The sequence below is a fragment of the Helicoverpa zea genome, chromosome 26, assembly GCF_022581195.2.
Source record: "Helicoverpa zea isolate HzStark_Cry1AcR chromosome 26, ilHelZeax1.1, whole genome shotgun sequence".
In the NCBI taxonomy this organism is placed as follows: Eukaryota; Metazoa; Arthropoda; class Insecta; order Lepidoptera; family Noctuidae; genus Helicoverpa; species Helicoverpa zea.
The window spans coordinates 5752544-5777930 of record NC_061477.1 but is presented as its reverse complement, the minus strand read 5'-3'; the positions used below and the strand labels follow the sequence as shown (position 1 = coordinate 5777930).

General features: G+C 37.1%; 4 protein-coding genes across 5 annotated transcripts in view; 1 reads left to right on the top strand and 3 right to left on the bottom strand.

Moving 5' to 3' along the window:
• The window catches only part of LOC124642914 (heterogeneous nuclear ribonucleoprotein U-like protein 1), a 35455-nt gene extending 30509 nt beyond the window's left edge, over nt 1–4946 (bottom strand). The window contains exons 1-6 of one of the 2 annotated variants that reach the window (XM_047181667.1): nt 4671–4946; nt 2797–2933; nt 1970–2367; nt 1855–1883; nt 1636–1763; nt 489–623 (exon numbers count right to left, since the gene is read on the bottom strand). In XM_047181667.1, the coding sequence (XP_047037623.1) occupies nt 489–623; nt 1636–1763; nt 1855–1883; nt 1970–2367; nt 2797–2933; nt 4671–4800 (957 nt within the window). In that variant the 5' untranslated portion in view covers nt 4801–4946. The remainder of the gene's footprint in view (nt 1–488; nt 624–1635; nt 1764–1854; nt 1884–1969; nt 2368–2796; nt 2934–4670) is intronic. The other variant, XM_047181668.1, reaches the window with a different exon arrangement.
• Nucleotides 4947–5115: 169 nt separating this feature from the next.
• Nucleotides 5116–20008, top strand: LOC124643053 (dynein regulatory complex protein 8). The gene is made up of 6 exons (XM_047181892.1): nt 5116–5212; nt 5293–5406; nt 5782–5905; nt 6364–6490; nt 6842–6925; nt 19887–20008. The coding sequence occupies exons 1-6, from the start codon at nt 5185–5187 to the stop codon at nt 19923–19925; spliced, it is 516 nt and encodes a 171-aa protein (XP_047037848.1). The 5' UTR covers nt 5116–5184; the 3' UTR covers nt 19926–20008.
• LOC124643051 lies at nt 9929–16266 on the bottom strand. Its single transcript, XM_047181889.1, has 8 exons — nt 16085–16266; nt 15574–15669; nt 13952–14777; nt 13381–13454; nt 12935–13306; nt 12084–12287; nt 11696–11864; nt 9929–11615 (listed from the first exon to the last, which is right to left on the bottom strand). Exons 1-8 carry the CDS (start codon nt 16157–16159, stop codon nt 10759–10761), a joined length of 2673 nt encoding a protein of 890 aa, XP_047037845.1. The 5' UTR covers nt 16160–16266; the 3' UTR covers nt 9929–10758.
• Nucleotides 20003–25349, bottom strand: LOC124643052. Its single transcript, XM_047181890.1, has 8 exons — nt 25152–25349; nt 23701–23832; nt 23565–23618; nt 23270–23400; nt 21738–21830; nt 21507–21566; nt 21229–21394; nt 20003–20911 (listed from the first exon to the last, which is right to left on the bottom strand). The coding sequence occupies exons 1-8, from the start codon at nt 25177–25179 to the stop codon at nt 20160–20162; spliced, it is 1416 nt and encodes a 471-aa protein (XP_047037846.1). The 5' UTR covers nt 25180–25349; the 3' UTR covers nt 20003–20159.
• Between the last annotated feature and the right edge of the window lie 38 nt (nt 25350–25387).

Here is a 25387-nt window from a genome sequence, read left to right as displayed (position 1 = left end):
ATTTAGTCTTAGAATATAAGTATAGATTGATTGATTTGTACTAACAATGATAAAAGAGGAAAAATGAGAATTTTATGAATCGTAGGAAGGCTGACTGCAATAATTTATTACCTATATAAATAGACGCATATAATGTGTGTAGGTAAATATCTGATAAGTGACCTATGCAAATAATAATCGAACGCCATTCCGGTCTATGTATAAAAATTTCAGAGTAGTTTCGAGTAATTGAGCATCTAAAACGTAGCCCTAGCCCTATATTACATTATTATCTTTTCCTATTTAAACCACAGAAACAATAAAAAAAACTCTATGTATTAAGGTTAGTAATTTCATAGCTAACAATAAAAAAGTAGGCAGAATGCACATGCACAAATAATATAAATAAATATTTTTGCGTTTTTTATTCAACTTTCTGGTAAATTTACAGTCCAAATTCAGCCCCTGAATAAAATATTTACAGTTAATGAAAATCTCAATATACATACATCACTAAGTTCCTCCAACCGCTTGGCATCTTCCTCGGCCTGTTTCCGTTCTCGTTCGAGTCGTTCTTGTTCACGGATTCGCAGGCGCTCGTTCAGTTGATCCCATTCTTCTTCTTCAGTTAGCTCACGTTCTCGCTGGAGAACATATCATTTTATTAGGATAAATAGCTACTTAAATAAAGCTACTTTTACGAATTTTATCGCGGTTATATTAATATTATTTAATTCCGACGTTTCGGATCGGAAAAGTTGTTTTATTTAATTGTCTAATATTAGCGTAAGTGTTAGAAATCAACATCAATAGCCATGTAAAGCAGAAAATCTCTAGGGAAATATAGTTGATGGCCAGTTTCAAAAGTCTCTGACATTTTCTGACATTTCATCAGTCTCTGAATTTATCTGACAGATAAACTAGAACTTTTGGTTTCACAGGTCAAAAAAAAATATACAGAAATCTGAATGATACCACCTTATTTTCGTACATTTTGAAGGCAAATTATAATACCGACTTAAGATGAAGACTGTTTAATGTGTTTTGCCGTTCGAAAAAATGGTCTTTATCTAACCTCTCATTAAAAAAAGCAAATATTTAAATTATGCTATTTGTATCAATTTGTTTCGCCTAGCCAATTTGATCGTGTGCTTCTCAAAATGCGTTACCAACATTTTATATGCGATAACGATGCTTGATATTAGCCACTATCTAATATCATACTTACTGCTCTTTATAATTTCATACTTATTTATTCACATATGTTTGTATTTTTAAATTTGTATATTTTTTGTAGATATAGGTTTAGCCAGCACAAAGTAAATTTTGTCAGGATGTGTGTGTTTGTGTGTGGAATAAACTCATTATAGTATGAATCCTTCCACAACATTATGAATTTTACATTTACCTTACATTTTAACTAAAAAGTAAACAGCACTAATTAAATCTATACTAATATTATAAAGCTGAAGAGTTTGTTTGTTTGAATGCGCTAATCTCAGGAACTACTGGTCCGATTTGAAAAATTCTTTCAGTGTTAGATAGCCCATTTATCGAGGAAGGCTATAGGCTATTTTTATCTGGGTTCGTGCAGAGGTTTCTACGGGATGCGGGTGAAACCGCTGGCAGAAGCTAGTAATTACTATTGACACTCACATCATCTTTTTTGTCATCTTTATCTTCATCACCCTTTTCTTCACCATCCTCCTCCATTTTGTCTTCCTTAACTTTTTTGTCTGAAGCCTCTGCTTCAGCATTAGCACTTTCTTGCACTTCCATTGGTTCTAAAACATATTTTCAATTAATATTCTCAATGACAAACGAATGTATAGAAAACTTAAATATTTCAACTTTAAATGTTACTGAAATCTTTACCTGATTCTCCGTCGGTCAACGATTTATTCCTGAAATCAAATTAAAGGTATTGTCAAAAGCTGTGCATTTGTTGTGACATCAAATTTTAACACTGAAAAACCTCATTTTAACTTACTTTTTAGGAGACGGTTCTGTTTCTTCAACAGGTGCCGCAACAGGCTCAGGTGCCGCTACCGGCTCAGGTGCCGCGACGGGCTCAGGCGCCGGCACAGGCGTAGGTGCTGCCACAGGCTCAGGGGCCGGGACAGGTGTGGGCGCAGGGACGGGAGCAGGAGCCGCGACAGGGGTGGGAGGGGCTACAGGGGCCGCTACAGGCTCGGGGGCGGCGACCGGCGCAGGAGGCGCGACTGGCGTGGGCGGGGCCACAGGTTTGGGGGGAGATACAGGTGCAGGTTTAGGCGCCGCTTTGGCGGGAGGTGGGGAATCATTGTCAGAATCCTCCTGGCTTGGTGAATATGGCTCTCCTGGCTTCGGTTCCTCAGGTATAGGCTGTGGCGGTTCTTCACGTACTGGCTGGAGGATAGAAAAAAATTGTTTAGTAAACATTTGAATATGATAGAGGTAATATAACACCAGGCTTTTGGGCAACATCAGGAGATGAGCTAGTAGAAACATAACTTTTTTGGTGGAATAATGCTTAATACAAGATTCGAAAATTCATAAGGTTGGCCAAAACAGTTTCCCGCCATAGCCTACAGAGCTCTACATTAAATTAATTTACAGAAAAGACAAAACTCTGATAATAATCTGATAAAATGCCAAAAATCAACACACTTTAGTAACCCCATTTTTATTTATTTATTCTTAGGAAAGCTTACAGACTAATGACAATTTTAATAACTTAATATATTTTCAAAAATAACTTGTATGATTTTGCAGCTCTTACTCGACTATTCTTGACCAAGCCTTTACTGTAGACTTTAAATTCAGGTCTCAACTTACAACTATCTTAGCCGGAGTGGCTGCGAGCCTCGAGGATGATGATCTCCGAGTCGTTCGAGGAGCAGGAGTACGCCTCGGAGTAGCTGGTAGATCCGAATCTTCTGTAGACGTGTCGAGTATTGATGTGTCAGGCAGTACTGTAACAAGACAGATAAAAATAAGAACATGTTTATACTCAATAAAAAATCCTATGGTGTTTGCTACCTAGCCTTTTCTCAAATATTGGGGATGGCATTCAGTCTAAATGGATGCAGTCCTGTACCAGTGTTTAATATTAAGTGACTGCATATCTGACCCTAAACCATTTACCTTTCTGGTTTCTGACTACCCATAACAATTGCCAAAGATGTTCAAATGACAGCCAGGACTTTCTACAGAATTTTCTTTATATGGTAGGCCTCCTTCCTGCTTGTAAAGCACTGGTACTCAGCTACATCCAGTTAGACTGGAAGCCGACCCCAACATAATTGGGAAAAAGGAGCGGAGGACGATGGTATGCCTCCTGCCTGATCAGTATGCTTGTACTTAACATGAATTAAACTTAGATTTTTCCCCTTCATAATGCAAAAATGTGAATGTTCTAAGTTTATAATTTTTTAAGGAAAATCCAAATAGTGGCAGAGTTTCCAAACACCATGAATAATGTTTCTATGATTGGTAAATTATCAGCAAGGCCAACAAGTATTGCCTATTTAGAAAGCAATGTGCATTTATGATTACTGACAAATTCTATTTTTGCAAATCATTGTTATCAATTTCACAATGTTGGTAAATGTACTGACCAAAGCAATTATGGTAACTTATCTATTATCCTGCGGTTTCACCTATATACCAGGGGGAAATGTTTTCCTATAGGATTTAGGATAAAATATAGCTTATGAAGTAGTATGTGCTCGGGTAGAGTATAGCTTCCCAATAATAAAAGACCTTTTCAATTTTTTCTTTAGGAAACAAACAAACGAAAATGTTTCCTCTTAAGTAGATTAGTGTGGAAGATGTTTAATTATGTTGTTTAGTGATGTTTATTACTCCATTAGAATAGACACTTAGCTGAAGGTAAACAAACTTGGTAACTTTTTATATTAAAAAGAAACGCGGCTAAAATGCAGTGTAAATACATCAAACATATGTATGTATGTATTAGTGTAAATAAGTGTAATATGTATTTGTGTAAAAAGTCCTATCAAGGTGGTTTAACCAAAGTTAAGTGCCCACTCAAATAGAGTATAGATTCCAATCAGTATTTACGTTTGAAATTGATGGAATAACCAAAATGGAGGCAGAGAGGTTATAATATTCAAATTATGGCTTATTTGGGAAGATTATAATTTATCTGATAAATAAGTCATTTTAGGACATGACAATATTTTTAACTGCTATTAAACTATGATATTAAAAGGTGAATGAAACCAGCTTTGACAGTACCTATCTATCATGTAAAAACTTTAGATAATAACTCCTTCATTGGAATGGTTAAACCTTGGTTGACACTTCAAACCAAAACAATGTTTTTGTTTGTATCTTATTGTATAAGACTTCTGTTTTAGGTTATAACAAACTAACAAAATATAACCTTGATCTGTTTGTTTTACTATTTGAACGCAATACAATGTGAACGGGAAATTATTATCCGGAGTTTTGTCATCGTTCATAATGTTTCAATATTATAATTATATACAGTATTTGGTTGAGTTATGACGGCATGACGTCATGCTCGCGAAAGCAAGCGTTAAAAACTCATCAAACATTTGTACTGGCCAAAAATTTTACACGTGCCTTTACGATTATTATTGATTCTATGATACAGAGAAACCTGAAAATTAATGTAAAACGATCGGGCAAGGCGTGGTACCCATAAATCGAATAGGTTTTACCTTTTCCTGACTTTGCTTCTAGTGCTTTCTTCAATCTTTCAACTAAAGCCGGCTTGTTCCCTTTGGTGTCCAAACCGAGGGCGCCAAGCTCGGATCTTAGATCCACAACTTTCATCTTAGCCGGATCCATAATTCAGTTTTCAATATTTCTCTCTGTTCACAAATCACTATATTCCAATTCACACACAATAATAACGGAAATTAAGTGTAATCAAACATTACTCGCGAAAAATTACAACGAGAAAGCGCGAAGCCAAACCAAGATGGCCGCGCAACAACACGTAACGGATGCGGAAACGGAAAAATTAGGGATGCGTTTGGAAACATCTTTTGTGAATAATATTAATCGACTAAATACCCATAGACAAGAAAATCACTTTTTGGAAAAATAGCGGGAAATTAGAATTATGGCGGTTTGTTGCCTAGAAACAAATTAAATTGATAATGCTATTTTAGTTTAGGGTCTTATAATGTTAGATATTTTTGTGAATCTCATTAAATTCAGGTTGATATAATGGCTGGCAGGAAAGAGGAACCTAAAAGTAATGTCTTTCTTTCAATCTTATTTTATCATTTTAGAAAGTTATTTTCTAACCTACTAAATAATATGTTTTATTTGCAGTTCAGCCCAACAATGACTTGGAAAAGAAAATTATGGAAGCTTTTGAGGTGTTCGATCATTCAGCAAAACAAGTCGTCGATGTCAGAGAGATTGGAACGATCTTGCGTTCTTTAGGTAAGTAATTATGCCAACTTCTTATTAAAGTTCCTAGGGTCTCGAATTCGGATATGGTATAGAGGGATAATTTAGCAAGTAGCATCCCATGTCCAGGTCCAGTGGTATTGGAGTTTGTTGATTACATTCATACAAATCTTTCCTCGGTAAAATAAAAGTGTGGATGTAGATAATAAACCATTTATATCTTCCCTTGGCAAAATAAATGGTGTAATTCTTTCAAAAACCCTGATCCTATTTTAACTTTTAAAAAGTGCCTATTCTAATTTGTTAAAAAGAACCCCATCAAAAACGGCTCATCCGTTTAAGAGCTATGATGACACAGTTTTTTTTTGAATTATTAAACTTCCCAATTCAGCAATTTTCTTTCACCAGGGTGCTGTCCAACCGAAGCTGAAGTCCAGGAAGTGATCTTAGCGACGGAAAACAAAGAGGCGACGGGAAACGTGCCGCTCGCTAATTTCCTACCTTATTTGTGCAAGGCCATGGTAGAACACAGGTTTGCCAATAGATTTGGTTAATAAACTATTTCTTGCCATGCAATGTTTCGTGAGGAAGCAACTTATTTTTGAAAAATGCTAATGAATAAATATGGCATTATTAGGAGACCTTAACCTAATATAAAATCAAACGGAAGGAAGTTGGGGTGACTAAAATATTTTGGGAATGTCCAAGCACGTAAGAAATACTTAGGGGAAATACATAAGAGTTTATATAAGGACTAGAAAAAAAGGGTGTATACATAAAGGAGAGTACATAGGTAAGGGAGTAGGTATAAGTGGGGTATATAAGGGGATTTATAGGAGGACTACATTAGGAGATAAACAGAGTTCATTATGGGTGTGTATATACCTAAGGGCAGAAGGGAGTATGTAGAGATATTAGGTAACATAAGGGAATTTCTAAAAAGAAGCAATATCTAACAGCCAGTCCTTTCTCACTAACGTTTTGGTTTAGATTCTACCCAGCCAGTGCTGAGATGCTGTTGGCAGCATTCCGTTACTTCGACGAAGAGGGACGCGGCTACCTCACCAAGGAAAGGTTCACACAACTCATGCTCGAAGAAGGAGAACCTTTCACACAGGTAAATATAATTACTACATAGGTACCTAATACATATCATATAACGTTACTTAGTACATCTTCAAAATTTACGAGACATGTCATCATAATCGGGATATGGCCCAAAGTCTTCTAGAGTTATGGGATTTTTCCATAGTTATCGCTGCCCTGGTTTAAGAAGGATCAGGGCATAGAGGAAAGTAATATATCGGGATCAGGGGTAGCTTTTATTCAGAAAGCCCTAAATTCCCTTCCATATACTTAAGCATAACGTAACTCACAGCGGAAGGTTTCATTTTAATGATGATTTCCCATCTCCCAAAAAAAGGTTTAGATCCCAGTTAAAGCCGTTTTAAAACTTTATTGTCATCAGGAGGAGTTTGATGAGATGATGCAAACGGCGCTGGACCCGGTCACAGACACCATTACATACGAGTACTACATAAACCAGCTCATGGTACGTATTCATTAAGCACTTTTCTTAGTTAATACTAGCTTCTGCCCGCGACTTCGTACGCGGATCCTGTCCCTTATGCCAGCGACTACGGGGTCAGCAAAATCAAAGATCTGAATAGTCTGATATTGAATTTTAAGGGCCAGTTGACTTGAAAACAACGGAATACGCATAACCATTAGAAACGTTCCATATATTAAATTTTTGTACTTTAACGGCAAAAGCACAGCAGACTAAACAAAACGCTGAGAACTGAACCGCAATAGACGTGACCATAGGGATAAAAGTAGTGATTCTAATTAGTACGCATTTAAGTTGTGTGTGGCAAAAATATTACACGTATTATTACGTAAAAAAACATTAAATAGACGACAAAGTCGTGGTGACTTAGTGGAAGTCGTGGTGGTTTAGTGGGTAGAGAACCAATCTCTCAAGTATGAGCGTGCGTCTTTGATTCCAGGTCTGGCAAGTGCCTGCCAATGCAACTTTTCTAAGTTCGTATGTACTTTCTACGTATATTTTGGATACCTACCAATGACCGATATTTGGAGGGGATGTTAAACTGTAGGTTCCGGCTGTCATTGAACATTCTTGGCAGTCGTTATGGGTATAGTATGGCCATAACCGCTGCGCACTCCCTGAGGTACGCGCGGAGAGGCGGAGGGTGACGCGGTCTGTCAGTCCGCCGTCAACGCTCGTGGCGGCAGGTAGTGTCATTTGTATCGGACCGTCAATGTCAGATGCACATGAGATAAAAATTCAAAGATGGGTCGTGCGTTATCTCGAGATGTAAAAGCCGTGATTTTTAAAGTGGCTGAATATTTCAAGAAAAGAAAAGTAGACAGAGAAAGCTTTCCGATCATGAAATATCATGTCCAGAAAAATGAAAATGATTACTGGAATCGCGATTTTAGGTTCGATAATATTATCGATTCATTCATAACAAATTTGCAAGACTCTGATTCAAGTTCCAATGGCGACACGGACGATGAAGATGATGACGAAATGGAAGATGAAGTTGAAACGGAATAACTTAACTTCTTATACTATCTACATATATCTATTTGTTTGTAATTATAGTAAATTTTCAATAAAAAAAATCCTGATTTGAATTTTAACTTTAGTTCTCATTCATCAACTGTCTAGGTATTTTAATGCAATATCGAGCATAATATAGATTCCGACCACCGTTCCGCCACAAGTCCTGTCTTAGAAATGAAAACTGATATCGTTAGATTTGTCTGACGTGTATTGATCTCATGTGAGCTTATGCTCTTTTTTCCTCGCCTCCCACCTCGCCTTGCATACCTCAGGGAGTGCACAGCGGTTATGGCCATACTATAGTCAGAAACCAGTAAGTCTTACCAAGGGGTGTTGGGTTGAACGGGTAACCGGGTTGTGGAGGTCAGATAGGCAGTCGCTCCTTGTAAAACACTGGTACTCAGTTGCATCGTGACTGGAAGTCGATCCTAACATAATTGGGACAAAGGCTCTTGAGATAATAACGACAATAATAATGAGATATGGGCACCGCAGGACATCTGAGGCTGATGACGGGGGTAGCGACCCCGCGGGGCTATATATACTGAGTTCTTCAGGGAGTGTATACTGTCCCCCATCTCCGGCCGGTCGGAGTGAACCATGACGAGGGTAGATCTCACGCCTCTGGCTTGGCTTGGCCGTCCAGAGTGGAGTCGCTACAGCAGGATTAGTAGCCCTGCTCGGAGGGTAGGTGCCTCACGGTAAGCACAGGGAGCGCGTAATCTGCGTTTAAAGTCTGCCGAGGTATCCTCACCCTTCAGCCGCTCATGTCCCTGTTGCCCTCTTGTTGTTCCCGGGGGCCCAGTAAGTGAGGTGGCGAGTCTCCACCTGCCATTTTTACATGTAGGTACCCATGGGCGTAGCCACACTGGGGCAAGCTGGGGCACTTGCCCCACCCTGGGCCCTAGCTCTGACCTATAAGGTGTCTGATTAAACAATGTTTTTTTTACTAACTCTAACTAACACATCAACAATCATACCATTCGGCCTAAGTTATTGCACAAAAAAAATTGTCGACTTTGAAAAGAGCGCAATCAAAACAAAATGCACGCTCGAGTTCCCGAACGTGCGCGGTGCGCGCGTCATTTGAAAGCGAGCCGTATTCCCTAAAAGAATAGATGGTATGTGGCGTAGCGAGCCAAGCCGTCCATCCAATCCAAAAAATAATGCATTGAAAGAGATGGAAAACGAAATGGAATCGTGGTAAGAAGTTCGCGAAATTTCGTACGAAACTTCGTTTTTCGTTGAATTAGAGTAGATCCCCTGGGCATGAGCACATGCATCTATAGCTACACATAGCGACGACTCGGTATTCGGGTTGCGGGCATAAGGAATGAACTATGATTCGACTCGAATCCCGGGTGCTGGGCATCGAAAGTGTTAAAATTTATTATCTCAGCTGAAAATGCTCATCACATGAAACAATTTTCGCCACGGCACCATTTTTGTATCTCTTATAGTTTTGTTGGTCTGTTGGAGTTCTGCATCAGGTCTTCAAGTTTCGAAGATAAATTATAGCCTATATGTTGACCAGGCTTAATACTGATACAACAAAGAAAAAATCATTGAAATCCGTTCAGTAGTTCGGAAGATTAGCGTGTACAAACAAACAGACATACAGACAGAATTTTTTTTTTGGATTAGTGCTCCATTACTTTTTCTGAACCCCACCCAATTATTTTTTTTATATATTCAATGTACAGACACAGTTTTTTTACAGATTTATTATTTGTATAGATTGTCGCGCGTACCTATACACTCGAACAGAACTGCGTGGCATATTTTTTGTGCCAAATCCGCTAGTGTGAAAACGTAAGTTCCATCGGGTCGTCATTAAGTTCTCAAAAAATGCAAAATACTAATGCTCTATACCGGCGCAGACATTATTTTTTTCTATTTTTGACTTTCTATAGGTGTTATGGAACAAATTTTACTTTAATTGGTTTTATTAATAAAATACTTTTACAGGTTTTGTACACATTTATTATGAAATTGGTGACTGTTTGAATACATGCAATGTTTAAAATAACTGAAAGGTAAAATTCTGGTTGAAAATACTATTTTTTCAATATAACTGAAGGAAAGTGATATTTATCTTAACAATTGGTATCTTAATTACTGGTGTTATTTAATTGTAAACTAGATTAACATTAACCGTATTTTAACTAACTTTATATTACCCATTATAATTAAAACTATACAATTATAACTAAAACAAATCTCTGAGCGCGAGGCTCTGTAAAAATCACCATTCTATAATTATTTTACGAATATCTGTAGTTCAATTACAATCAACAAAACACAATCAACATTTGAATGTATAAAAATATGAGTTGCACAATTGAATCCTCATATTTATATAATCATGAAATCTTAAAATATTTGGCAATTATTATATTTACCATTGTATAATTGTATATGACGACTACAGGTCCTGATAAAATATAAAGTCCCGTCAAACGAGGTGGACAATTTTCAACACTGCATTCAAGGTCTTATAAAAGATACGCAAGCATCATCATCTTCCGAGCCTTTTCCCAACTATGTTGGGGTTGGCTTCCAGTCTAACCAGATGCAGTTGAGTACCAGTCTTTACAAAGAGCGACTGCCTGTCTGACCACCTCAACCCAGTTACCTGGGCAACCCGATACCCCTTGATAAGACTGGACTTAGATTTCCTGGCTTCAGACAACTGCCAAGGATGTTAAATGATAGCAGAAATAAAATGCCCAATGTAATGTCATCAGCAGTTGTCGAAAATGTGTCAACCTGTTTGAATGGGACCTTATTAGTATTTAGTTATTTGCGAGTCTGCTAGCTCGCCGTGTACGAATGGTGCTAGGAGTCACGTTAGCCAATCGCGCCGACGTTCTCGAAGGTGTAGACCTTCCAGAGGTATTACTCTTCAACTCTGCAACTTTATCAGTTTTCTCTTCTTCCGCTGTTTTGGTTTCTGGTGGCTCAGTCTGAGCATTGTTACCAGCATTCTTGGAATCGTCAGAAGTTTCAGTCTTTATGTCAGTTCCATCGCCGTTTTCAGACTTCGCATTATCATTTACTTCAGACATTACAGTGTCAGATCCATTGGTATTTTCAGTATCTGTTGGTTCTTTTTTGATTTCTGTATTTTCTGCCTGAAGGTCATTAGCTGGCTCAGCCATTTCTGAGTCACCATTTTCTTGTGATATGGCGTTGACATCTCCTGTTTTCTCAGCCGTATTACCATCTTTGGTTCCATCTTTCTCAGAAGCAGTATCCTTATTTTCAATTTTATCAGTATTTTCTTGATTGTCTTTAGCAATATCTCCCTCTTTGTCAGTAATTGCTTTGTCAGTATCATTTTTGCCTTGTTCAGCTGCAAGTTGAACTTCAGCACTGCTGTTATCAGAATCCTTAGTCTTATCTTCTTCTTCAGACTTCCTTATCGAAGACAGGAGATCTGTGATCTGGAAGTCTAGGTCACTAGATATGATGTCACTGCTCTTATCACCACTTTTGGATTCATTCTGATCATCGGTTTTGGATCCATTCTGATCACCGTTTTTGGCTTCAGTCTGACTTTCATCCTTGGATGCGTTCTCATCAGCATTCTCACCGTTTTGGCCAGCATTTGGTCCCTTTGAACAGATTCTTACACTGAGCTTGCATCGTCCTGTAATTAAAACGATTATTTACGAGGATATAAAACTATGTGATCCAACCAAAATATATTGTAAATTTTTAATAACTTACCAATCATAGTTCCATCAGCGCCAACCATGATATCAAAATCAGATTTCTCTGAAAACCCGACAAACAGCAAGTTGTGGATAGTCCTGTGTTTCTTTATAGACTTTGGGTTGAATTGGTTCAGGAATGTTTGCATCACCTTCCGCTTCGGCAGTGTGGGACGACCCATAATCTGTCAAGTAAAAGAATGCATTAGTGGATTGGAACCAGCTACTCTACAAATATTCTTTGGGGGTTAGCAGTATGAGAGGGAATGTCAGACTCTTATTGACTAAAACCCATCATGTTCCTTCGTGAGCCCTTTATGTACCAAGTCCGCGGTAACTCTTTCGAACAATCCCGCAGCCCCGGCAGGCCTTGGTCTTGGCCCCGATGCTAGATAAGTCCTCACCTTAACATAATAAGGCAAGTTGTACATATTCTGACGCTCTTCAGTGGGAGCTTCTTGAGCTTGAGCCGTAGCCTTGACGTCACTCTGGACTTCCTCAGGCAGTTGTTTGACGAAGATTGCCGATGCCTTCTGACAGGCTTTCATTGTTATAGCTGCCTTCGTAGTCTGATACATCGCATCCACGTTTAAGAGCTTGACAATGTACTGAAAAAAAAATGCAATTTGTTAAATTAAATATAATTTTAATCTTATGTTAATCACTTATGTAAGTCGGGTCTTATGTTTATTTATTTTGTGAGAGATTACTTCATAGCTGGCAGCACATATCCAGACAATTATTAAATCAAACATTACACTTTCATTATTAATTCACTGATACTGAAATTATATAAGCCGTGGTGGCCTAGTGGGCAAAGGACCAACTTCTCAAGTATGAGGGCGCGAGTTCGAATCCAGGTCAGGCAAGTACCAATGCAACTTTTCTAAATTTGTATGTACTTTCTAAGTATATCTTAGACACCAATGGCTGATAAAAAGGTGAAGGAAAACATCTTGAGGAAACCTGGACTATATAGTCTGAAATCACCAACCCGCATTGAGCAAGCGTGGTGATTAATGCTCAATCCTTCTCCGTGTGAGAGGAGGCCTGTGCCCAGCAGTGGGACGATAAAAAGGCTGTAACTGTAGTGAAATTATGCAAAACTAATGTAACAGGTCTGTTCTGTTCTGTTCTGTTACAGCCTTTTTTATCGTCCCACTGCTGGGCTGCGGCCTCCTCTCACATGTAACAGGTCTATAAGAGGTATATTCTTCACTCAAGTTTGAATGACGATGCATTCATAGGAACTTACCGGAATGTATCTCTTCATTATGCGCGGTAAAATCCGTTTTATTTCAAACACTTTAATTTCAGTGTTCATAAACTTTTTATGCTCTTCCGGGCCATCCTTGGCTTCAGCATTTTTCTCGGCTTCTTTTGGAAGGTCAATAGTAGGTGTAATATCTTCGGCTTTCCCAGTCGTCTCTTCGGCTTTTCCTGGCGCCTCTTCGGCTTTACCTGGCGTCTCTTCAGATTTTCCTGGCGTCTCTTCGGCTTTTCCTGGCGAATCTTCGGCTTTTCCTGGCGTCTCTTCGGCTTTCCCTGGCGTCTCTTCGGCTTTCCCTGACGTCCCTTCGACTTTTCCTAGCGTGTGTTTTTGAGGCTGTCCATACATTTCTTCAAGCTATAAAAAAAAAAACATTGTCAATAAAATTAACTAAAAAAATAATTCAAATGAAGCAGATTAGAAAAACTCACTTTGTTAAACATTTCAAACAATTTCGATTCGATGGCGCAAGTCATGTTGAGTTTGTAGAAGTTCTCTGGTTCCGCTGTAAGCAAAGAGTTAGTTGACATTTTATGTTACACACAAATACAGTTAATTTACAGTTGTAAGCCTTGCTGCGTTATTATAAAATAATGCGAAATTAGTATGTCCGTCGCGCTTTCACGCCAAACTGCTGAACAGATTTAAAATGAATTTGGTATTCGGTTTGTAGTTCCTTCGGGATGCGGCTGAAACCGCGGATAGCAGCTAGTTAGTGGTTAACTCAAATCAAATTCATGATAATTTTATGAAAAAAGAATAGCTATACTTAATAAATCCTGGAAAAACAGCACATTATAATCTCACCTGGCAGTGATTTAAAGATGAAAGTATGTATAAAAATTTTACAAATGATAATTATTTGATTTTCCAATTATAGCTCGCTTATGCTTTATCATAAACCTCAAAGAAGGTACTACAAGATAACCTGATTTAGTGAAAATTATAATTGTTTACTGCCTTAGATAAAACCCAATAGTAATAGATAAAAATGTATCCTACCTGATTCAATAAATTTAATATTGTTATCTGGCTCCTCGTGTGCGACCCCCCCGGCTTCGAGGGCTATATTTACTATATCAATATCGGTCTCTTCGGGGAACTCCTCCCTGTACACGGCAAGGATTTCATTCAGGCTGCCGACCACTTTTCCCAACATGACGGTTCGGATACGCTCTCTCACAGCCTGTTTCATAACACGCTGCAGCTGGACCCAGCGTAACACAGAGCCGTACTCAGGGTTTTTATCGATCAGTGCCCTGATGTTTTTCATGATCGCGCCCAAAGCCAGTTCCAAGCGCCCGCTGACTTGCTGCGTGGGCACGCGGTCAGGCAGCAGCATGCGCGATACATCCGCATCTGATGCCGCCGCGGTCGCAGCGCTCACCAGAGCCTTACGCTTGGCGACGTCGTGGGACGCCAGCTTGTTAGGAGCAGGGGGCGCTTTTGGCTTTGACACTTTGCCCTGAGGGAAGTCTTTACGGGGTGCCTTCGGTGGAGGTTTCTGGTTCGCAATCCTTTGGCCTATAGATTGTTTTACCTTTATATCCATGAGAGGCGTAGGCCCTTTAGAGGGATACTTTGAACCTTGGCCAGAACCAGAAAAAGATCTTTGGTGATGTTGGTTAAATGGGGGCTGAGGATTTTTCTTTTTAGCTGATGGTGTGGTTCTTTTAGGAGAACCATCATATTGCCAGGCAAATTCAGGTTGGCGTTTTTTGCCATACTGGTTGCGGTATTTGGGTCCGGAGTCGTACAAATGCGTAAAATCGCGATTGGAACCATGCTGTGCTGGTTCATCATATCGCATTGGATCATACGATTGTCTCTGAAATTCAATTATAAAATAGATGATGATTTTTATTTAAGGAATATGCTGAATCTGCTTTTGTTTCCGGCCATTCAATAACTATCCAATGCCCAAGGGACTAATCGACTTTTAATTATATAAATCAATTAATTGAATGGCAAAAACACTTCAGCATACTTGAAAGTGAACTGGTCTAATGGAAAGGCATTAGATATTCAGCCACTTGAGCTTCTATAGTACACAGTAAAATTAATTATGTGCTAAACTCCAATTCCAAAAAACAATTACAGAACAAAACTTTGAACATAGCAAGTATCAGCTTCTTAAATACATAATGACAGACACATTAACATGTTGAAAAAGCTTATCAACTAGAATATTATGTCAAAAAGCATCAAACTTTTCAACAAAACATTCAAAGTAAGGTTTTCACCATACTAAAAGGTTGTGAATGTGTCAATGTAGAATTTAAGAAGACTTAGCTATAGATCAATTTTTCCTCTGTAAGAATTTTTGGACTTGAATTTTATCACAATAGCTGAACAGTGACTGTTTTTTTTTTCATTTAAAAACTAGTTTTATGACAGTTAAGCTCTACTTTGTTGTTTGGTTATCTCTTTGGTTTTGAAGTTCTGAACATACATGACATTATAAAATATCATTTTTGTTCAGCACTAGGACGAAATAATTATGGGAATTTACACAGGAACATAATATTTTCCTATTACAAAGAAAGACATAAATAAATAAAGATTGGTGCAGTAATGAGCCTGCAAGAAAAATTCTTATTAATACTGCCTATTTTGAATCATACCGATGAGTTGAATTGTTGCTCCATAGCCAGCAAATGTTGTTGCTGTTCAATCATCTCACGCTTGCGTTTCAGCAACTCCAATTCCAAATCAATGTCCTAAGGAAATAAAACCATGGTATTTATACTCCATTTGAGTATGCAACTAACTGATTTCTTATTTAAGAATGGGATGTGACCAGAATTCAATGTAAATACGAAATGCGTAGCAGTTACAATGAACATTGTGTCAACAGTTTATGATGAATCTAGCTAGAAGATTAACAGCGCTTCCCATAAACCGTAATCATTTATTAATTATTTTTAAAACAATGCAATCAAGTTCAGTACTTTGTATCAGAAATTGTTATAGTTGAGTATCGATTTTTAATGAACTTTCGAATATTCATTTGTAGAAACATAGCGTTTTAGAATATTATATTATAGATTTTAACAAAATATACGTTAGCAGCAACGAGGATTATTTTACTGAAAATATACAAGGTTTTTACGATGGTGGGTATTTAGTGGTTACCTGTAAATGTTCGGTCATCAGCGGTCCTCCGCCCGTATTGTTCATATTACCACGACGGCCCATGCTGCGACGCATTTTGATAAGATATTAAACTTCTACTTAGCAAGGGAATTACTCTAAAAATTCAATAAATTCAGTGACAAGCCGTATACGTTGCCGCATCCACCATTGAAAACTGTAAATTCGATGTTGCTAGGTTACTAAAAACAAATTACAAGGAAATAATTAAACGATGTTTTTTCAACGTTTATTTATTGATTACTAGTTTTTTTTTTAGAAACTCACAACAGAAATAAAATCTTATTTTTATTTTATATTATAAATCACAATTCTATGTATGTACCATTGACAAATAAGTATAGGGACAGAAAATGTCACGAAAAAAACGTGCACACCTACTGTCAGTCTGCAGTAGTAACTAAAATGGCTGCCATTACTAGGGTTGTACCGCTACCGGATTCAACAAATATCGATATTGTATTCTAGTTAGAAGTATGTACGAGCAGGCCTCTGTCACTCGACGTACTTGCGCGCGATAAATGCCTACCGCTCGTTGGGTTACCGGTAACCCCACGCGGCTCAGGGCTTTCAATAGGCACACGCGCCGCGCGCGTTCCAATATTATTATTTTTATTTCGTGGCATGTTATGCTGTTCGTTTTTATTAGGTTTTTTAAGCTACCTAACAAACTGATGGAGTATTTTGAGTTGTGTTAGTTTATATGCGACTATTGTAAGATTTAGAAACATTTTATATTTATGAACTTATCTAGTAATTCAATTTTTTTTTAAATAAATTAATACTTATCTACTTTATGACTTTAACAACAGAGATCATTAGGTACTTATTTTACTTTAGATACCTACTTAGTTATATGAACTGTATTGTGATTTTGTGAGTTTTGTAGCTCAAAACATATCTCGAGTGTAAGTAGGTATAGTTCTGGTCTAACTTAATGACGACTCGGAACATTACGCGTGTCGCTACGCAGAAACCAATTTTAGGTATGTATCAACACTCGACGGAGTTGTACCATATGGGGTATGGCACTTGTGCTCGAAAAATAGTTGGAAACCGCCTTTGATTTTGACGAAAGCTTTACTTAAGTACTTACCTATGCTAACGTATTAGGTAATATTTAGTAATATGTACCCATACTCCATTTTAGTAGGCAATACAATAGTTAACTAAAGAAAAATATTCTTGATATTACTTTTTATTTAAAAACTCAGTTTTAAAAAAGGCTATCTTAAAATAAGCGTAACTTTGTTTTCCTACTTAAATATTAATAAATTGTAAGAAGCAACCCTAAGCACGGCCACGGCACGGTTGCGGTCACTGAACTGTGCGCTATCGCATTGAAATAACAATCAAGCGGTCGAGCTTTTAAGGTTCAATTTATAACGCAGCTAGGAATTTGTAGGTAGTTGGGAACTTGTAGGTGCTTATAACAGTAGGTATGGACTTTTTTGTATGGAGTGATTTATCTGTTACGTAGTAACTATTATATAATCTGTGGTACGAGTCTTACTGGGTGCATAAAAATAACCGAGTATAAATAATCTCTTCATCATAGAACTAACTATCACATTAACTTCACTGATACTAATAACCTCAACAACATCAACCAAATGGGAGGAGTCATTTCAGTAGGGTGATACCATTGAAAAAAAAAAAGGCAAAGTAATTATTTATTATTTCAAATAGCCCTATGAAAGTTCTTTCACGACAGACTAGTTGCAGGGTGCCAAAGATTCGGTCCTATGAAGAAGAATCCGCCATAAGGAGATACTCTCTTAAAAAAAATACAATAATTTAAAATCGTTTTCAAGCTATTCATGAGAAAGTTATATAATGCAAATGGAGCTAATTATGTATTAATCGATTGTACAAAACAATTTTAGTGCTAAGAAAAAAATATTTATACAATTCGAAACCTATATTCGGTAACTAAGTTCTGAAGCAAATATTGCAACTTGCATTCCGATTTGCTCGTCTGTGCGGAAGCACTGCCGTGCCCGTGGTCGCCGTAGAAGCATCATGTGAAAATAAAAAGGCAAAACATATTATTTTCAATAAAATATGTCTTTAAAATCCTGAATTTTATAATACGCCTTTTTAATCAAAATGTTTTTAACTGATGTTTTGTTGAAAATAATACACAACTCTGAGGGCTCAGTGTCTTAGGGACAGTAAGTTCTGATGTTAAAATTTGTAAAAGCAGACTTATTAAGTGGATATTATATCGATACTATTATGACAACTGCACAGCACTATGCCAATATAACATGTTATTGTAAACAACATTTATTTCTAAATATAGGTTTTTATACAGAAATAAACCAAAATATAAGTACTTTCACCATCAATTCATGTTCCCGTAACATATTTTTTATAAAATGTGAATTATTTTATGTAGTTTCTAGCAAAAATAGGTTCCTAACCTGTGTAAAGACAATCCAGCTTGATTTTGGTGCTTCCTAGCACCACACTTCAAAATACAACACATAGGCATATTCGTTGATTATTTCACTATTGAAATAGTAAAGTCTTAAAAGTAAACACGAGTGATATTCTATAAAATAGCAAAAATAAGTCACGAAGAGCACCTATTTGACAGCACAACTACCATGACATATATGGCCAGATATGGCACGCACCTACAAACAGGAGGATTTCAAAAGTAAATGTCACCATTTTACGCAATCACAAAAATATTGTTGTCCCTGTTTTCAAATACACTTATCTGCTTAGAAAGAGTGAGACAGAACTATGTTGCATAGTTTGTTTCATATTTATATAACTATAGATACGTCAATATCAAAACGGCGTCTCCTTATAACTAAGCTCGATGGTATGTACATGGTATGTACGTACTTTTCTAAATAAAATAGCTTCCTTTTGTGAAAACGATAGTGCTCATTGAAGACGGATTTTATGTATAGCAACATTACATTTTGCAGTAGTGTTGTAGATTGAATTTGTAGACAGCCGAAACTCCGATTAGTCGATTTTCGAATTTAAGAATCAGAATGGCCATGGATTTATTAAGATTCCAAAATTTACTTTACGATTACATACATTTCACATCTCCTTATTCCTGTAGCTCCGTGTCTTAAAATCTTTAATGAAAGTAACTTTGTCGTAATAATATAATTAATCCTAAAATCCTTTTTATCTCCTGTCCCTATCCTCAATCCTCGATTTCCCTCCATCAGGTGGCACAGAAGGATGTATACGTTTTGGCAGATATATTCGAAGAAGATAGGAAGAGACAAGAAGCAGCTCAACCGAAGAAGAAACGCACTTCGTCGCTACTACGCCAAACCCTTTCGAGCCATCAATAATTTTGTTTCGTAATGTAAAGATGTTAAATTATGGGTTGGTGTTCTATTTAATAACTTCTTTTTGGTAGAGAACGATTGCCCTTCATTTGAAAAAAGGTGTAATCGTGGGCCCTTTAGGTTGTTGACAGGTTCCCTTATACATTGGGCCAGGCTCCTATGTGTACTCTGTGCTCCTATGTTAGGTGCCCTGGATGCGCATTTTTATGGCCCCGCAAACCTCAGATGCATTTTACTTTTCTTAAGGTTCTTAACTTTAGGGGGGGAGGGGCTGTTTTCCTTATAACCTCAAGAGAGAACTAACATTGGTTTACTTTCGAGGTTGTAGTGATAATGAGGAAAGACGTGGGATCTCCGATCACCAAAAGCAGCTTGCCGTCATGTCACTTTTGCAGTGTCGGTTAACTTTATAACAATTTAGTAAAGAAACCTTATTTAATATTTATTTTCCATTTCAGGTGGAAGATGAAGTCGTGGAGAATAAAGAACAGCAATAAATTAAATACTCATTTCACTTTTACTAATCTTAGAATACTCACAAAATACTCAAAGTAGCCAGAAATAAACTCAAAAATTTGAATCATTGTTTTATTTTTAAATATTTTACACCAAATTGTGACGATAACGTAACTTATTATTAAAAAAGCTTTCAGGTTAGTCTTTTCTAGGACTAGGGTATGCAGTGCTTTTTTGTAATAAACTTACGAGTTATTTTAATTTATTTTACTTATCTATTCTTCGTCAGATCCACTACATTCGTCTAATATGATTCCTTCAGACATTAAGGCTAGGATATCATGATCATCCAATTCATCATTGTCATCAAAATCTTTTTCTTTTCGTTTTGGTCCAGTTTTTTCATTGTTCGTTGGTGTTGGAGCTGCCTTTTTCTCTGTATCATTGATTTTAGTATTAGGTTGAGGCTTCTTAACTTCTTTGATTTCTACTGATGCCTTAGTATCATTGCTTTTATTTACAGCTGCAGGCTTGTTACTTGTAATATTTCCAACTGCAGGCTTATTACTTGTAGCATTATTTGCAACTGTAGTCTTTGCTTCTGCTGGTTTGTTAACAACATTCTTATTTTGTGCTGCTGGCTTTTCGGGAGATTTATTCACAGCAGTATTGTTAGGCACGGCTTTATTTTCTGCAGGCTTATTAGCGGTAGCTTTATTTTCAACAACTGGTTTATTCACAGCTGCCTTACTCTCGGGTTTGTTCTCAATAGCAGGTTTGTTAACAACATTTTTAGGTTCTGCTGGCTTAACCGTTTCAGTTTTGTTTGGCTCTGTCTTTTCAGGGACTTTTTCACTTGGTTTAGCTTTCTCGGGAGATTTATTTTCTTCCGTTTTTGCGTTGCTTTTATCAACAACTTCTGCAGCTTCATCGCTTGTGTCCTCTTCTTTATCATAAAAGCTAGTGACGAGATTTTGTGGGCATTTTGTAAACTTGTAGATAGGGTTAACAAACACTTTTATATCACCTGAAATAAGAACAACACATTATTACAATTACGGACTAGCAAGTGCAGCGTAGGACGTCCACCAACAAGGTGGACAGACGACCTTATAAAGGTCGCCGGAAGAAGCTGGATGCAGGTCGCCTCCAACAGGTATCTGTGGAGATCTAAGGGGGAGGCCTATGTTCAGCAGTGGACGTCATATGGCTATGATGATGATGATTATTACAATTATCTTCAACAAGAGCGTGTTCAAACAGCCTTTTTAACTGCCTCTAGATATTATCCAAAAGATTTAAAATTTTATTCTAGAAACATGTGATTTTAATGATTATACATACCACATCGTATATCCTTAGCGCTGCATAGTCGATCAAAGTCATTAATAGTCTTGACTTGCGCCGCAAACATGTTCACCGTCTGCTCTATGCGTTTAAAAGCATTGAAGTTGTATTTCTTAAGGAATTCACCCAGATGCACCTTCTCTGGCTTACCCGAGAATTGTACCTGAAAATATACACGTTAAGAGTTTTTAGAGTAAAGTTAGCTGGGACTTCTAGCATGGGTGAAATTATAGAATAATACTGGTTTGTAGACTTTTAAATAAAAGTTCATTTACCTTTACATAAAGCGGGTTGTGAACATTCAACAGTCTTTTCGTGATGTTTAAGCCCAATACCTGTAACATAAAAATATTGTTGCTTAAAGATATTATACGTAAGTAATTTTCCACGCCTTGAACAAGACTTATGTCTTAGTCTGTGCTTTTTTGTTATTCCTTCTATGTTTGAGCTTTTTGATTTAAGTAACAAGTTATTAATTTTCTCCTCTATGAAATTGATATACTTACATTTCTCAAGTCGTCACCTGCCTTATTTCTTAGTTTGTCGACTACTACAGCTTCGGTCTCATCCGTGGGATTGTCTGGGAGTTCTTGCCACAGCTGTAATATATAAAATAAAACTGAATCAATTCATCATCATCATCAGCCTATCGCAGTCCACTGCTGGACATAGGCCTCTCCAAGTGCACGCCACTGAGATCGATTTTCGGCTTCTCGCATCCAGCTCCTGCCAGCCGTCTTGCGCAAGTCATCACTCCACCGTGCCTGAGGACGTCCTACACTACGTTTGCCGAGGCGTGGTCAATCAATGAATCAATTATAGTTCGGCCATTCAGAGAATGCGTTCCTGACACGTCGCGATTGAACTGACGACGTAACTTTGCAATGGCGTTGCAGTTACGATAAAAATATTTTTGCTGGTTGTTTACCGTTTTAACAATTGAGGAGCATTAAAACAACATTATTATATCAATAATCAATGAATGTTATAATTTTGTGCCAAACTGAGTGTCAAATAACTTGGTAAACAATATTTTTCTAAATCTATACTGCGCTATTACAAGGTTATGTCAGCGGTTTATATTTTGTAGTGCTGTGCTAAAAATAACAGGCAAGTATCGTAATCTGTTCTTATACAGTTATAAAATAATACGTTTTGATTTTCTTTTTAAGAATTGGAAAATAATGGACTATAAGACTTAATTATAACTTTTATGAAATATAAAAATAAAACTATGACCAAACCGCATTTTTATACTTAGATTAAAAATGGTAACCCCAAATGGCGTTATGGGCCGCCATTTTGTGACGCTAAAACAGTCGTCCGTTGTCGTTTCGTGCGCATAGACCACGTTTTTCAAGTGTTTTCGATCTGTTTTTATTTGATTACCCGGCTTTTGTTAGACCGAGATATCAGGATTGATTCTGTTATTGATAATAATATAATTATACATGTAGGCGAAGATGATGATGAAGACACCACCTCCTCAAGCAAATCGGAGTCTGATTAATATTCTGTTCGCACATTCAATTCAATGTACTTGTAACAAAGAATAAATAAAACAATTTTATTATATGAATATTACCTTTTTTTGGTTTCCACTTAAATAACTAAAATATAAAACAAATGATTCCGCCAATTTAAAACGAAAATAATCTTAAAATAATGCGGCGGTTCATTTTGAAGGAACGGTAACGAACTCAGTGTTATGTTGTGCCCATCACTAGTCGTGACTAACTGATAGGTGTCAGGAACGCATTCTCTGAACGGCCGAAGTATAATTAAGTATAATTATACACATGTACAGTACACAGAATATTGATTTAAATCATTATTCCGACGACAATTTTCGAAGAAAATTAAATATATTTTGCCATATCGCTCTCAAACCTAGGCCACATACATTTAGCATCCTAGACAGACTCAAAACTTCCATATCGCGGGCACTATCTCTACTTCTAAATCCATTGAAGTATTTTACTTCATATATGCAGTCAACAATTTTTGATAGTTTTTTTGAAGTTAAAATGACTATTACCTTGATCATAATATCCTGTAGTTCCCTTTCGACCATCTTAGTCATGCGCGCGTTTAGTTCATAGTGCCCTTCCTGCGGCACTCGGGCAGGTAGTAGAACCTCCTTCTTATCTTCTGGCTTCTTTATTTCTGCTGTATTTAAGAAGAAGAAAATATATATTTGCTTTAATCGACTTGAGACTTTAAGTCTTGAAGGGTCTAATTGTATTTTTACTTTAGAAAAGAGTCGAATTTCAAGCTAAGCTTTTCTCTAAAACAGACCTCAAAATTAAAAACAGTTAAATAATAGAACATACGTTTTCTAGTAGTAGCTGTGCTTTCTGGAACTGCAGGTTTGACTTTGGCCGGACCTTGGCGGAAGCAAGAAAATCATTAGAAGAAGAAAAAAAACATGAAATCAACATGTCTTGAGAAAACTGACATTTTAATTACCTTTAGAAGTTTTAGCATCATTGGAACTAGGTTTTGGTTCAGATTTGACAGGCGGGTCTACTTTGGGAGCTGGTTTCCTACGTAAAGAAGCTTGAGGTCTCTGCCTTTTTGGACTTAAAGCAAGCCTCTTATCTGCAACAGACAAAGTTAGATTATGGCCTATTTACTAATTGTATTACGAATACGGTAAGTGAAATACACTTTTTTTTTGTATTCTAGATAGATTCTTACTTTGACTAGAGTACTTTTTTTTTGTATAAAGGCATTATTTGATTAAAACCGATATGGCATTGTGAGGACAGTGAAGAGAAACATGCAGTTCACTGTGTGAACTTTAACAATATCTGAAAAATTATGTATGGGCAAGAAATATGCGAGGGTTGAACAGAATAATTCCTGAAAATGTGTGCGAAAGATTCTAAAGCATCAAATTCTTTACCAATCTGAAACCAAAACGCTTTTTTGGTGTCATGCATATTAGGTCTTCCGTGTTGTATCTGGGAATATATGAATCAAGATGCATGAAGATATTTTAGAATAGATGAAATCGAAACTATCTGCGCATTTGCAGTCGATGCAAAGAACAGCAACATAAGTGGTAGAATAATTATCGATTTACGCTAAAGTTAGAACGATTATCGGTTACTACTACACGAGTACCTTGAAACTATTGATGGCTTGCCGCTGTCCCGCGTAGCTGTTCTAAAGATTTATAGGAAAACGTTGTCACCAGCAATGTCTTGAAATATCATTTTCACCAACAAGTCCTGGGATGCCCAAAGAAATTCATTCGACAGACCACCGCCCCACCTTAGAATCTAGTATCCTCTCAGTTAAAAACTCAAAAGAAAAATCAGCAACAGAGATGTTTATAACCTGAAGAAATTGCGGTTTTGAAGACAAAGAAACACAACATTAGTGCCTTGAAAAATCATCAACGACGGAGTATCCTTAACTGCTTGTATGCCGCTAATTATAAAACAATAGAAAATCAATTGTGTCTCGCGTATATCTGCGCTCCGGTATACAACGGGTCGATATCACTTTCGAACTAATCCTGCTATCTGGTGAATACTTTAAAAGGAGAAGCCAGTCTACCTTACCTTCCAGCTGAAATTTTTCTGTGTAACAACCTTCCATCACGCACCAATCTTTGAAGGTGACTTAGCACACGACATTTTCCAATAATTTGCATTTCCCTAGATTTTATTACCAGCGAAAGAGTTCGAAATGTCAACCCAACTTTGGTATAAATATTTAGGTACATATTATCAGCAGCAACTTTTGTTCCAACAGCTACCAAAAATGGTCCAATATTTATACAGAAGCTAAAATTTGTAGACAGCGTTTAGACCCCTCAATAGTTTGCGCTGACTTTTATACCCAGCGATGAAGACAGCCAATAAATATTGCTGAAAATATAAATGCTTATAGTATTTGTCGAGCCTTACCTTCATATCTGGCAATCTTCGGAAACATACAGCTTTCTGAAACCTTGATTCCATGGCGTGTCGGCCGATAGCTTTCCGCACACACGAATGAGACACGGTTCTATAAACACAACCAACATAATATTATAGTGATGTTCGCAAAAAATACACGAACAAAGAATTTTCCAGCAAGATTTTTGACATATTATCGTAGCAGTTATAAATATATGCACTTACCTTATGACTAAGACAATACG